At 41.7% G+C, this 16057-nt stretch overlaps 1 protein-coding gene across 3 annotated transcripts in view; it reads right to left on the reverse strand.

The window, feature by feature from the left end:
• Positions 1 to 8260: 8260 nt before the first annotated feature.
• LOC122790867 (receptor-interacting serine/threonine-protein kinase 3-like) overlaps positions 8261 to 16057 on the reverse strand; it is a 652441-nt gene continuing 644644 nt past the window's right edge. For all 3 annotated transcript variants that reach the window (XM_044058527.1, XM_044058528.1, XM_044058529.1), the window contains one exon: positions 8261 to 8699. In XM_044058527.1, the coding sequence (XP_043914462.1) occupies positions 8587 to 8699 (113 nt within the window). In that variant the 3' untranslated portion in view covers positions 8261 to 8586. The remainder of the gene's footprint in view (positions 8700 to 16057) is intronic.

A 16057-nucleotide genomic window follows, 5' to 3' on the forward strand; every position in this document is an offset into this window, starting at 1 on the left:
ACCGAGGCTCTAGATAGAGAACATGTCTCCTCCGGCTCCGGGGAAAATCTTGGAGATTGGAATCGAGGAGAGTCACAGATTCTAGGCTGACTTTTGGTGGGAGAAAGAAGGTCCGGAGACCTCTTACGTTTTTCTGGTTTGTGAGATTTTGGCTCTCTCCTTCTTTCTTCCCCTTTTCCACTCCACTTCCACAGGCTTTGAAATGGGAGGTTGAGTCCCAGCCTGGCAGGGAGGAGAAGGGCAAGAGAGGAAGGAGAGGCAGCCACAGCAGCCGCTGTGACTGAAGCCGAGGATGAGGCAACCACCTCAGAAGTGGGAAGAAGGCCTCTGGGGCCAACTTAGGCTTCCTGTCCTTGATAGTGCGGGGGTTAAAACCCATCATATAGAGCAATCAGTATTCAGATGGGCAATGCCCAAGCACATCACACAAAGAGTGTGGCCATCTGCAGGGAATAGTTCATGGCCACATTCAGTGCACCTTTTGAAAACAGGCTTATCAGCCATGCCTCTATCCAACCCACTCACACTAGAGAGGGGAAAAAAGGAGAGAAACAATTACCAGTTTTCCCACTCAGACCACTCATCACACACTTAAGTCACACAGAACACACTGAGGGGGGAGGGGAAGCAAAGCACACTAACAAACTAACTCTAAGTACAAAAAAGTTTCTATTACACGATGCACCAGTGAGGGGAGGAGGAGAGGGAACCTACACTAAGCAGTTATATTCACAATTTAACAGAAAAAAGCTGCTTAAAAGCAGAAAACCCATTCACTACTCGAAGCTCAGGAGATCACGATGCTTCAGCAAGCCGTGGCAAACGAGATCTGGGGGTTGGAAGGTAGTGGAGAGGTGTGTTATGGGTAAGGGGAGCAGCTCGGAGCAGATGCTAGTGAAATTACCGCCTCGGATCCGATACAGATCCGGTATTCCCACAGGTTGAAGACCAAATGAAGTAAACTACTTCAGATGCATTTTTTTGTGAAGTCAAAGCCACCCTATATACTCACTGTATGATTCTGTGCTTTTTTTATACCCTCTTCTTCATCTCAGAGGTTACTTTATCTTAGCAGAAATGAAAATTTTCCATGCAGCAGCAATCTGTTTAATGAGTGATTTAAGTGCAGACTGCCAAACGCTTGAACTTTACATAAGTGTCTTACTTCCAGTTCAATTTAACAAAATCTAGGACTGCATCATAATGCAGCTCTAATATGACCTTCCGCCACTAGATTAATCCTGCTTGTGAGCAAACAAAAATTAAAGACTGGCTAGTGGTTACAGGACGCTTTATGTACATAATCCAGAAGGCAAAAAAAATCAAAACAGATAAAGTACAGTTTTGTATACCTACCATAAATGTAGATGTTCGAGTGTCTTCACTGTTGCAGTCATAACTGTTGGGTACTCCTGCCGGCAGGCAGCCCGAGGTCGGCCAGAATATCAAAGTCTGGGTCCGGCGTCGGCTGTTTCAGCTAGAACCCTGACGTCAGAGTGCATGGGTATAAAGCTGACAGCCGACGCCATCTTCTCCAGCCTTTCTTGCCCCTGATGTCAGAAGCCCCCATAAAACCAAAAGGTGTCCCAAGCGAAACACAAATACACCAGAAAGGTAGTGGAAAAGGAAACACAGTAAGCAAATAGAAACAAGAGGGGTCTGGAAGGAGGGAAACACCGACTGCAACAGTGAAGACACTCGAACATCTACATTTATGGTAGGTATACACAACTGTACTATGTTCTTCGTGTTTCACTGTTGCAGTCATAACTGTAGGGTAGAATCCCAAAGCTGAGAATACGGGAGGAGGTTATGAAGTAGAAGGAGCAGCTAAAACAGCAGAGGCAAAGCCTGCCCTAGACTAAGAGTACAAAGGGAGGTTATAGTGCTTGGAAAAAGTATGCACAGAGCTCCAAGTGGCAGCCTCCAGAATGTCCTTGGTAGGAACTCCTCTGAGAAAGGCTGCTGAAGTGGCAGCTGCTCTAGTAGAATGAGTCCTGACGGAACCTGGAATCTGTTTTCCATGAAGAGAGTAACAATATCTTATTCCATGAGCAATCCATTTGGAAATAGTTTGCTTAGAAATGGCTTTACCAAGAGAACTGGAAGCAAAGGAAATAAGCAATTGATCTGATTTTCTGAAACTTTTAGTTTTGTCCAGGTAAAAACGTAGTTGCCTGTGTACGTCCAATGAATGCAAAATCCTTTCCCCCCTATTTTGGGGTTTTGGAAAAAAGGTAGGAAGGTGAATAGTCTGATTTAGAGCCACTCTAGAAACTACCTTAGGCATAAAAGTAGGATTGGTCCTCAAGGAAACTCTGTCCTGATGGAAGATGAGGTATGGTTCCACGGCCAGGGCTTGTAACTCAGACACCCTTCTGGCAGAAGTCAAAGCCAACAAGATAGCTGTCTTCCAGGATAAGAACTTAATGTCCGCAGAGGCAGCAGGCTCAAAAGGAGGCAAAGTAAGCTTTTCCAGAACATAGTTGAGATCCCAAGGAGGGACAGGAGGAGTTCTAGGAGGTTTTAAATTCTTAGCTCCTCTCAGAAATTGTCTGACCAACTGGTGGGAAAAAATGGGAGGATCACAATTGAAATGTGCCGAAATAGCAGAAGCATGAATTTTAATGGAAGAAAATGAAAGACCTTTAATCAAAAGGTCTGAGAGATAAAGTAAAATAGATAAGATATCAGGAATTAAAGGATCCGAGCCACGAACCTGCATCCAAATACAAAATCTTTTCCATTTAGAAGCATAAGATTTCCTTGTATTAGGACGCCTAGCTTCCAAAAGAACATCCAAAACTTGTTTAGGAAGAGAAGAAGGAATCAATTGCCTTTGATGAGCCAAGCTGCCAGACAGAGAGTCTTGATTTGAGAGTAAAATACCTGACCCTGATGCTGGGACAGTAGAGAATGGGTCAGGGGAAGACTCCAAGGAGGAACCAAGGAAAGGTGCAGAAGAGTAGGGTACCAAAACTGTCGAGGCCAATTTGGAGCAATCAAAATGATCAGTCTGGGTTTGTCTAGCTTTATCTTTAGCAATACCAGAGGCAGAAGAGGAAGAAGAGGGAAGGCATATCCCTAAAGATTCCTCCAGCTGAAGGACAGGGCATCCACTTTCCAAGCTGTCTTGTGGAAGGACCTGGTGCAAAAGAGAGGCAACTGATGGTTGAGATGGGATGCAAACAGATCCATCTGAGGACAGTCCCAAACTGCAGTTATCTTGCTGAATAAGTTGGGATCCAACATCCATTCGTGAGGATCCAAAATGTTCCTGCTTAGGCCGTCTGCTAAGAGATTTTGTTTTCCTGGAATGAACTGTGCCTGAAGATCCAAATTCAAATTTAGAGCTGTATCCCATAAGGTCATGGCAAGTCTGCAAAGGGGGTAAGAGTGAGAGCCCCCTTGCTTGTTTATGTACCACATGATTGTGGTATTGTCTGTTCGAATTAGCAGAGGTCCTGGCTTCAAAAGAGTCTGGAAGGCTAGAAGAGCATTTTGGACTGCTAACATTTCTTTCAAGTTGATGTGCCATAGAAGGTGTTTGTTTGTCCAAGAACCCTGTTGGCATTTGTCTAGAAAATGAGCTCCCCATGCATAATCCGAGGCGTCCGTGGTTATGATCTGAGTAGGTTGAGGTAGACGAAAGGGCTTGCCTTCGTTCAAAACACACGCCCTGGACCACCAAAGGAATTCCTTCTGGAGACAGGGAATCAGTGGAATCATTGTATCCAGACTGTGGCAATGTTGAGACCATACACTCTTTAGGTACCATTGAAGTTTCCTCATGTGAAGCCTCGCATTTGGGATCAACAGGATGCAAGAGGCCATGTAGCCCAGAGCCTGCAGGAATTTCCTTGCAGTGAGCTGAGTAAATGCTGCCAAGGTCTTGAAGATTGAAGCCAGCTGTAACTGTTTTTCTGGAGTGAGGAAGGCCTTCTGTAAACTTGTGTCCAAAAGAGCTCCTAAGAAGGTCATTCGTTGAGAAGGAATCAAATGTGACTTTTTTGTGTTCACTGAGAATCCCAGTAGTAGGAGAAGACGTTGAACAAAATGCAGGTGTTGAAGTAGAAGGTCTTTGCTGTCTGCCTGAATTAGACAGTCGTCCAGATATGGGTAAATCTGAATTCCCCTGAAGTCTGCAGTAAGCTACTACTGGAGCCAGGCATTTGGTAAAAACTCTGGGCGCAGTAGATAAGCCAAATGGCAGAGCAGAGATTTGGAAGTGTCTCGAGCCTGCCTTGAATCTGAGGTACTTTCTGCATTGTTGCCTTATGGGGACGTGTAAGTAAGCCTCTTTTAAGTCCAATGTTACCGTCCAAGCATTTTGTGAGAGCATTGGAAGAAGTTGTTGAAGAGTAAGCATCTTGAATTTTGGAATTTCCAAAAAGGTGTTTAATATCGAGAGGTCCAGAATAGGTCTCCAGGAATTTAGTTTTCTTGGGACCAGAAAAAGTCTCGAGTAAAAACCTTTCCCCACCTCTAGAGGTGGAACAGGTTCTATAGCTCTTAAGGCTAATAAGGCGTCCACTTGATTTAAGGCCTCTGTCCATTGATGTTTTGGCAGATCTGGCCAGCCGGAAGGCCTTGGCAGAGTGTGAAAGTGGAATCTGTAACCTTTCAAAATCACGTCTAACACCCATTTGTCCTGGGTAATGTGAGTCCAATTTTGGTAAAAAAGAGAAAGTTTTCCTCCGAGAGGGGCATCCAGGGAAGGAGGACCTGAAGCCCAACAGAGGGAGTCATTGAGTCTGCTTTCTTTGGGTTTGAGATCTGTCTTCTCCCCTTCTAGGTGAAGAAGCAGTCCACTGTCTAGATCTGTAAGAGGCCTTAGCCTGCGCCCGACCTCTGGAGCATCTATATCTTCCCCTTTGAGGCCTGTCAGAGGTGGGAAAAGACCAATTTTTGGAAGGCCAATTTCTGGAAAATCTAGGAGGCTGTACTTGCAAGAAATCTTTTACAGTCTGCATAGACTTGGCTTTTTCTTCCATCTTTTTAAAAACCTCCTCAGCCTTAGACCCAAATAAGACGACATGCTGAACAGGGGCATCTAGCAACTTTGCCTTAACTTGTTCAGGTAAATTCTGCTCACAAAGCCAAGCATGTCTCCTAATAACAGTACCAGAGGCAGCCGCCCTGCAAGAAGCCTCTAAGGCATCAAAACCACAATGTAAACTATGTTTGCTAACTTGTTCCATAGCATGCAACACATCCTGTAATTCCTTGTCCTCAGCACATGCAGGAAAGGTAGAAATCCTTTGTTTTAAAACAGATAAAAGAAACTGTTGATACTTAAACATGTGAAACTGGCAATTTAAAGCTCTAATAGACAGGGTAGCTGAAGTATAAACCTTTTTGCCCCACCTGTCCAAGGCACGAGAATCCTTTTCAGAGGGGATAGGATTCTTAGAGGAGGCGGCCTTAGCAGCCTTGTAACCCTGCAAAATAGTTTCAGGATCAGCAGAAGGGTTCTTGAATAAGAATTGATGGGAATCAGGGACCCTGTAAAATCTATCAGGCTTAGAAGGAGCAGGCGGCATGGAATCAGGGAATCAGGATTCAAGTTGGCTTCAGAGAAGGCATCATCCACAATGTCAAGTACAGGAGGAATAGCTAAAGGCCTGTGCTGAGGAAGAAGAAGAAATTCCCTGAGTCTCTTTTTGGAGGTAGAGTAATCCTGACCTTCCCAATGAAAATGCTCCCTCATCTCATGCAAGGTTTCCCCAAAAGAGAAATCTTCAGGGGGAGAGGCAGAGGGAACAGAATCCTCTGCATCCGAATCCTCATAAGGAGGAAAAGAGTAATCCTGATCAGAGGAAGAAACAGAAGATACAGAAGCCTGATCAGAGGAATCATAAGGGATATCCTGCCTAGGCCTTTTCTCAGGAGGAGGGTGAGAGCTCCTAATCATAGTTGATAAATCCTCAGCCATCCGAAGTAATTGCTTCTGAGTCTTAGGAGCTGAATCCGAAGGAGCTTGAGCAGAAAGTCTGGGTTTAACAGGAGTCTTTGACTTAGCTTTTGTCTTTGTGGAAATAGTAATGTAGGCCTGAAGACCCCCTCAGAAGCCGGTACCTGCACAGCGGTTCCGGACCCATCTGAAGGAGCGACGTCCGAAGGTCCTGCAGCAGACAAATTAGTAGGCCTAGTTGGCTCACCATGCGAGTCCGTGTCGGCCATCGGTTCTGAAGTGGCGGATGACAGGGGCTGCAAAAGCGCCTCACTGACGACCGCAAAACCCGAAGCTGGCTCCGGCTGCAAAGTATCCTGTTTGGACCTTGGAGGCCTGTCCTTGTCTTTGCGCTTCTTCTGTAATCCGGTAGTCGGTAAAGTATCCGACGACATTCTATAATTAAATCGTCTACCGAAGTAATTCAAGGCCCAATCGTACCTACGCTTTATAGTGCGAGAATTAAACCTGGCACAGAACTGACAACAAGAAACGTCGTGGTCAGGGCCTAAGCAAGGTAGACAGTAAGAGTGGAAATCTTTATGAGGTATTTGTTTTCCACACGATACACAGTTATTAACTTTTTCTGACATCGGAGGAGCAAGAAAAAGGTTTCCCCAACGGGGTACTTAGCTTTGAGAAGAGAAGTAGAAAACTTCGGACCGACGACAATCACACCACGTTGCCTTGAAAACGCCAACCAACAACTAGCGAACTGCTTTGCACCGCACGGCAAGAAAGACTGGAGAAGATGGCGACGGCTGTCAGCTTTATACCCATGCGCTCTGACGTCAGGGTTCTAGCTGAAACAGCCGACTTTGATATTCTGGCCGACCTCGGGCTGCCTGCCGGCAGGAGTACCCAACAGTTATGACTGCAACAGTGAAACACAAAGAACATCCATACCATAACTCAATATAATTAGAATTTAATATTTACAAAATTTATAAAAACTTCCCAGTGATTAAAGTAAACTACATGGATGTACAAGAAATATACAAAATTGGAACTGAAAAACCTATGACAGTTACTATGTATTGTAGTCAATTTTCTTCTCTGTTTTAACGTCATTTTTGCTTCATTTGTGGTACTATCATCTCAGAAAAGCAGTCCAGACAACAAAGTTGCTCATATCTTGCTCAGCCATAGTATCTATAGTTTGCAAACATTACATGGTCATATAATATTCCTGAGTTAGGCCCATGTATCCATCAGTTGGCACAGCTGGATTGGAGTCTTATTTGTCCTTAAGGCTCCTCAACCTAATTAGATTTATTCACTGGCTGCATTTTTCTCATGCTCCCTGTGCCAGCCCAGACCCACATTCATTTCACATTATCACTTTTTTTTTTTTTTACCCCTGCTATCTGCCAGTCATTGGCTCCCTCCTGGCCAGTAGGCCCATTTGTCCCCCATCAAAGGGGCAAGATTTCGCCAGGAGAGACCATCATTTAGGCAACCATCAGCTGTTTAGCATTTTGCACGTGTGCCCTATCACTCACTCAGCAACTCTCTGCGGTGGGCCATGCAGTGCATTGACCACAGAGGCTTCCCCTCCTTTCCACAGGGGGCATTGCCTCCATGCAGCCCTTCTTCTCCATCAGGGGAAAGTATACTAGTTTAGTATGCCCTCCAGCGAGCACCATCCTCCCCACTAATTAGGAGAGGCAAAGGAGCCACACATCTTCACTTGTCCCTGTCCCTTCTTGGCCCTTCCAGTGCTGGGGGTCCTAAACAAACCTGTTCACAGAGAGGGCACAATCTCTCTAACTCCACAGAACCATGCTATCAAACATTGCTAATTCATGCTTTATCTGTGGCCCTAACTATGCCATGGTTTGGTCTGATGGATCACTAACCCTGTTTTTTAGTACATTATGCTCTTAATCCACCCATCTATGCTTGTACCAGTTGACCACACGCTGAGCACAAACATCTATATGATACAGACAACTCATCTTAAGATTTAATTTAAATGCAAATGACAGCCCAAGTTATATGTTGCGTGTAGACCTTGGCCAATACACCCTCCTTCCCCCAAATTGACTGCTATCATAATTTCCACCATGCTGATTCTATTACAAAACAAGTACGACTTTTCCTTAGCAGACAGATGGCAGAAAGTGGAACATTGCTTCTTCTCCATCAGCCAAATGTTACCAAATTTACTAAAGTCAGATGCTGTACTACTGGTGTTGTAAGCAGTTGTATGCTAGGCAGTGTAAAAATGATTTAGTCCTTTTTAAATAACATCGGTATTACTTTAAAAAAAAAAATAACCCAATTTAAAAAAAAAATGCAAGGAACTTCAAGCAAATACTCAACTTTCATTCTATATGATGCAAATCAATTTTCAGAGAGAAGGAACTGAAAATACAGGTGGAGAAGTGACGTGTCCAGAAAGCAGTGTAATTTTTGCAGGATATGCAAAACTGGGGAGAGACAGACATGGAGACACTGTTCCAAATAGATCATTTCTTGTTTTGATGTCCTGAGAAAGTTTTCACAGATTCTGCTCTGATGCGCCTCGTTTCACAAATGGGTAGAATTACAAAAAGTGTGCAAGTCCTGACAGTTTCAATTAAAGGCTGAGGATAAAGATTTGAAAGGCTATGGTCCTTGTTTTTTTATCACTATTCTTTCTTCTTCTTCTTCTTCTTTTTCTTTGTCGTGTAAATCTCCATTAAGTTGTTGTTACCGATTTGAACATTTTTAATACTACTTCCTGCAAATGTTATCTGTGTACCTAAGGAAAATATGATTGAAATGTAGTCAGCTATGTATTTACTTACTGTACTCCACAATGAGAAAAAATGAAAAATATAACCCATTCAGTGAATCTGATAGTAGGGTATGTAACAGCAAAGCAAAAACATAGTTCATGCAAAAATGATATGGAATACATTACAAGAAACAAAGGAAAAAAGCAAACTCATCAAAAACTAAACATCATTTAGCAGTGCATTTGATCCATAAAAAAGCTGCAAAAGTGATTTTTTACATGAAGATCTACAGTTCTAAGAAAAAATATAATAGTCTACTAACATTTACATTATTTCTATATTCAACATATTGCCATTTCTGAAGTATAATGCAAACCTTCAGTAATAGATTATATTTTTCCATGACTGCATTAATCAGCCCCTACAGTTTTCTCAGTAGTTTAAATTACCATGACAATCTACTGCAACGTCCATAACTATGTTGTCACTGCGTAATGAGTTCACTTAGGCAGAAGGAAGCAGAGGCATATCTGACCATCAAGAACTAAAAGAGATTGTTTTAATTCATGGCACTAACACTCAACAAGTATGAGAAATAACATTCCTAACAAATGAAACAAATTGTGAGTGCCTAAACATGATTTTTTGTAACTTTATGCAGAAGATGCCCTCAGCCTTTTAATCTTTCAATCATTCTCATATTCAAAAGATGTATGTATTTAAAATAACACTATTAAATAAAGGTAATCTACTGTCTACCCTTTTGTGATTTTTTTAACTTATTTGATTTTATCTAGTTGTTTCTCACAGTCCCAAAATATCACTTGTCTGAAATAAAAAATAGACACTAAGACCGTGTAAACACAAGGTGGAAAATGTAGCTGTGAACCAAGTCAAAATATACTAACAAATACAAATTAATATACACAGATGTGTAATAAAATCCTTACAAGGAAGTGCACATTTGCACTCGCACATACCTATGATGGGATGGCCGAAACACACACATCTAGCCCCTGGAGAGCTGCCTCACTCACCAATACCTACGATGGGATTGCCAAAAACACATATCTAGCCCCTGAAGAGCGGCCTCACTCATAAATACCTATGATGGGATGGCCAAAAACACACATCTAGCCCCTGGAGAGCTGCCTCACTTATAAATAGCTATGATGGGATGGCCAAAAACACACATCTAGCCCATGGAGAGCTGCCCCACTCATAAATACCTACAATGGGATGGCCAAAAACACATAAGTAGCCCATGGAGAGTTGTCTCACTCATGAATACCTATGATGGGATTTCCAAAAACACACATCTAGCCCATGGAGAGCTGCCTCACTTGTAAATAAGTATGATGTGATGGCCAAAAACACACATCTAGCCCCTGTAGAGCTGCCTCACTCATTAATACCTATGATGGGATGGACAAAAAAACACATCTAGCCCCTGGAGAGCTTTCTCACACAAAAATACCTACGATGGGATGGCAAAACACAAATCTAGCCCTTGGAGAGCTGCCTCACTCATTAATACCTATGATGGAATGGCCAAAAACACACATCTAGCCCATGGAGAGCTGCCTCACTTATTAATACCTATGACGGGATGGCCAAAAACACACATCTAGCCTTTGGAGAGCTGCCTTACTCATAAATACCTATGATGGGATGGCCAAAAACACACATCTAGCCTTTGGAGAGCTGCCTTACTCATAAATACCTATGATGGGATGGCCAAAAACACACATCTAGCCTTTGGAGAGCTGCCACACTCAAATACCTATGATGGGATGGCCAAAACCACATATCTAGCCCCTGGAGAGCTGCCTCACTCATTAATACCTATGATGGGAGAGCTAAAAACACACATCTAGCCCCTGGAGAGCTACCTCACTCAAAAATGCCTATGATGTGATGGCCAGAACTCACATCTAGCCCCGTAGAGTTGACTCACTCATAAATACCTATGATGGGATGACCAAAAACACACATCTAGACCCTGGAGAGCTGCCTCACTCGTAAATACTTATGAAGGGATGGCCAAAAACACACAACTAGCCCTTGCAGAACTGCCTCACTCATTAATACCTATGATAGTTTGGCCAAAAATACACATCTAGCCCCTGGAGAGCTGCCTCACTCATTAATACCTATGATGGGATGACCAAAAACACAGATCTAGACCCCGGAGAGCTGCTTCACTCATAAATACCTATGATGGGATGACCAAAAACACAGATCTAGACCCCGGAGAGCTGCTTCACTCATAAATACCTATGATGGGATGGCCAAAAACACATATCTAGCCCCCGGAGAGCTACCTCACTCAATACCTATGATGGGATGACCAAAAACAGACATCTAGCCCCTGGACAGCTGCCTCACTCAAATACCTACGATGGGATGGCCAAAACACACATCTAGCCCCTGGAGAGCTGCCTCACTCAAGAATACCTATGATGGGATGGGTAAAAACACACATCTAGCCCTTGGAGAGCTGACTCACTCATAAATACCTATGATGGGATGGCCAAAAACACATATCTAGCCCCTGGAGAGCTGCCTAACTCATTAATACCTATGATAGGATGGTCAAAAACACACATCTTGCCCCTGGAGAACTGCCTCACTCAGAAATACCTACAATGGGATGGCTAAAAACACACATCTAGCCCCTGGAGAGCTGCCTCACTCACAAATATCTATGATGGGATGGCTAAAAAGACGCATCTAGCTTCTGGCGTGCTGCCTCACTCAAATACCTATGATGGGATGGCCAAAAACACAAACATCTAGCACCTGGAGAGCTGCCTCACTCATAAATATCTACAATGAGAAGGCCAAAAACACACATCTAGCCCATGGAGCGCTGCCTCACTCATAAATACCTACGATGGGATGGCCAAAAACACATATCTAGCCCTTGCAGAACTGCCTCACTCATTAATACCTATGATGGGATGGCCAAAAACACACATCTAGCCCTTGGAGAGCTGAGTCACTCATAAATACCCATACCCTTTCTCCATCAGTCTTTTTAAACCCAAATAAAACTGCATCATAGCCTCAGTCATAAGCTATCTTGGCTATTTTGCATTTTCCTTCTTTCTAGGTTTATAGATATGAGTATCATGTTTGTAATCTAATGTTCTTCTACAATTGTAGAGTGATAAAATTTCATGTCTACATTTCTTACTTGTCATAAAATAATTTAGTGATTTCTTAAAATTAGAGAGACATATCATGCACTGTTCTAAGGAAGACCCTGTTAGACAATCGTGTCAGATATGGTATCATAGAGTATTCCTTTTCTCATTTTGTACTTGAGGACTGTATTACTATTTTACTGTACTGTTGTTTTGACTGTGCTTGCCTCTTCACATGGGTCATGGCATAAAAAGGACTTTGGACCAGTCCATCCACCTGGTTGTCCATTAACAAGTAAATAAATATTTAACTTTAATAGCAAATTACCTTATCCAATGAGTCCTAATGAGACAGTACTACAAAAAGAATCAGATATGACTGTGAATTTAAGAGTACACACTCATCACCACTCGGTTGCCTAAATAACAGCAGGTACAGTAACCGCTCCCCTTAATCCATCTGCATAGCTTACATTTTGTAGCCCCCCTATTTCTCCTGTGAGAAATCTTTGAATTTTCTCTAGCTATAGCAGATGTTTCATTGGTTAAGTACAGAAATGTTTATTGTACTCCTTAGATGGCTGAATCGATCCTGCACATCCTGTCACAATAATTTCTTTGGATTGTCTTAGCATTCTTTTCCTTGTTAGTTGCATTATCCCATGTATCTTCCTAACCAGCATGGGCAAATTTTGTTCAGGGTTACCTCTGTGGTCTATAAATGTGCCTAGGGTCTTCAGGGCAGTGTCTGGTTCGCGTATTCAACCATCAGTCTTATAATCATTAGCTCATAGTTTTCCTCAAAGTATAGGTTACTCCTCCCTTTTTCTAAAGATTTACCCTCCAAATCTTTTACCTCCTTTACAACATTGAATATTTCCGTTACTGTTGGTTTAGATTTTAATTTCCATTTTTAAGTAAATTGCTTTTTGGCAGATCATAGCATTAAATTTGCACAGGGCGGCGCAGTGGTGCAGCGGTTAATGCTGTTGCCTCACAGCAAGAGGTTCTCTGGTTCGATTCTCGGCTGGGGTGCCTTCTGTGTGGAGTTTGCATGTTCTCCCTGCGTTCGCGTGGGTTTCCTCCGGGTACTCCGGTTTCCTCCCACATTCTAAAGACATGCTTCTGGAGCATTTCTCCCCGGGCCTCCGCTGAAAACAGGATCTGTGGAACCTAGTCGGACTTTCCCGGTCAACAAATGTTAAATAAAAATAAATAAAAATAAAAAAAAAAATTTGAAAAGGCCTTACTATGTCTAGGTAATTCAGCTTCTATTATCACAGCTCAAAAAATAATTTTCTTAGTTCAATAATTAGCTGCCTCATTTCTGACAAAGTACCCTTTAGGGAATATTTAAAATATGCCAACTCTTTACATCCCCCCCCCCAAAAAAAAAAAACATGTTCTCAATTATCCCTCTTTTTCTCATCACACCTCAAGTTTTTGCTATCAACCTGAGGCAAAATTCTCTGAAGTCTGCTTAGAGTATAAAATTATCTATGCAAACACTTCCATACAAAAAAAATCCTAAACCTTCAAAACTTTTTTGAATATTTGGAAGCCATGCATGTGTCCACTACTGTTCCTTTGTTTATTAACTTTCCATTCTCACTTCCCAGTCTTTTTTAACCTCTTTAGACTAATTTTCATAGTTACTATTCATTATTTTATACAGGTTCACAGGTTGATAGATTAAGCCTAGTCATGCATTCCAGATCTCTAACAAATTCTGGTAGTCTTGACCAGTGTAAGCAGGGGCCCGAGAGAGGAACCGTTTACAGGCTGTCAGTGTCCATTACAGACACAGGTGCCAAGCCAGGGATGACATTTCTGCTCCCCATCCAATTGCCTTACCTATTATCCATTTTAACAGCAGTTTCTATTTTACACTCAATTAAAACTCAACCAGAGCTGCTCTTTCATTTAACACTCCCTTATTGCTTTCTATTTGCCTATACTCTATGTCATTAATCTCTGGTAGGCAAGGCCAGCTCCGACCTGCAGTCCAAACTTCTGCCTAGCCTCATCCCACTCTATTACCTTTCTCTACCTATTTATTTGCTACCAATATCTTGGCTCATTTGCTAATTTTCTCCAATAAATTCCAGTCCCCTCTTCCCTGGCTTTATCCCTAATTCTTGAGCAAAGAAGTTGAGAAATATGGCATCGATAATTATCGGGAGCTAAAGTAATCACTATTTTGTGAAGAGGAACCACCACTACAGGTTGCCACATTTCCAGTGCGTTACAGTTTTTTAGTAGTCTGTTAAAAATGCTGTAAGTCTGGCAACGTTGGCCTCTGCAATATTATTTGATCCCATAGCTCTGCTGTTTCTAACTGTATTCTGTAACACTGTCTGTGATAAATGGTATATGCTGTACACAAACTATTATGTTATTTACCTGAGTAGCACATTCTAGATGTTTACATCACTTTTTTTATGTAGGGAATACAGCAGCATTACAGTTTTTGGAATCTGTGTTTCTTTCAGATTATTGGTGGCATACAGTTTATTTACAGTTGATGTTTAATAGTTTTAATATTTGTTTTTTAAACACATTTATTAAAAGTATCACTATATATACAGGTGAACCATACATTAACATTAAAGAAAAGAAAATAATTTTAACAATGTTCCATTTAAATATAATATACATCACATATAATTTCTTTTCCACTATCATCAGTCCAACATTACAAAAAATTGATGAATTCCTGTCTTCCCTTAAACCTGACTCCTCCTGTTTCTGTATGTATTGTTTCCACAATTTCCATTTACTTCTATGTAGTCTGCTCCTTCCCTTTTCTAAAGATCCCTCTTCCAGTTCTTTCCATCTATTTTATAATATTCTAGTTTTAATATTTGTTGACTTTATTTGCATCCCACTAATCAGCTCTTCTTTTTCTCTGGTCACCTAACTGGATCATTCATTCCACTTTGGCCACTAGGACAAGGGTTGGGTTGACCACACTGAGAGAACATCATACTATTGGCAGGTGGAAGTTTTAGTACTACTTCCCCTGTGCCAGTTCCAGGCTCATTTTGGGCAGTCAGTCTTGTGAGACAGACATCTCCAGTTCCATGGTGAAGTGCTTGTTGTGTGGTCCTACTCCAAAGTAGCATGTAATGAGGTGCTATAAGGCCATGCTCTGCCATATCTCTTGCCTTCTCTGTGGTCCCAACCCTTCCAACCTGGCAGGCATGCAGTTGTGCAGCAGCTACACTCATCCCTAGCACATAATTCCCATCTCTCTTCCCAAGAACTTGACAGGCAGGAGGGCACAGCCTCTTCATTCTTCTCTAGCCCCTCATCAGCTCCTCCAGTGTCAGGACCTCTAATCAAGCCCAGGTTGCCTCAATAATAGGCAGAGCTACTTCCTTCTAAGCCACCGAACCAACTAATGTCTTCTTTCTCTGCTGTAAAGTTTGTTAATATTATAACCTCACTGGTTTTTTGATTTTTCATAATATCTGTGCCTTACAGGAAATGATATTGTAAAGCATTCATTTATTATGCAACATGATTGATGCAGTACCTCAGATGATGTTTTACTACTCCTGCTAAATAGATTCCATTCAGGATTATTTAATCTTTGTTTAAATTTCATTATAAATACTACATGAGAAATCCCCAAATTTAGATTTGCTCGTGTTTGCAATTATTTTTAATCTAAGACTAAATATAATATTGTCTGTTCTTTCTATGTTAGAAATAATCATTTTTGGTAGGGGAAAAAGACAACAACTTAGTGAGTACAGTGTTTAAAAATATTACCTTTTATTGATGAGTTTCATTTTATTTACTCAAAATTATTTTTTAATTAATATTTGCTTTGTGCAGACCCATTAAATTAAGAGTATTTTGAGTATCTGATTAGCTAATCTGACCTTGTAAAATTGTTTAAATGGCTAAACAGTACGCTCAACAACTTATTCAGGAATTCCTTTTAGTTCACTTTGAATTATAGCCAGGGTATAGTAACAATGCATAAAACTGTTATTCTTTCATTCCTTGTCAGATTACCCACACAGTGTTCTGGTACTTGTACACAAGGCAGAGAATTTAATCCCAGACAGGATGTCAGTCCATTACAAAAAACACATACACTCTCATAGGTTCATAGGTGTGTACTAGGCTAATGGCCTTTACAAGCCTAGTCATAGGATTACCCTGGCATAGTGCCATCCAACATTTGTTCCCAGTGCCTCTGTCGAGTAGAGCCACTGGTG

Source organism: Protopterus annectens, chromosome 16.part0 (assembly GCF_019279795.1).
Source record: "Protopterus annectens isolate FY-2018-M chromosome 16.part0, PAN1.0, whole genome shotgun sequence".
Classification (NCBI taxonomy): domain Eukaryota; kingdom Metazoa; phylum Chordata; order Ceratodontiformes; family Protopteridae; genus Protopterus; species Protopterus annectens.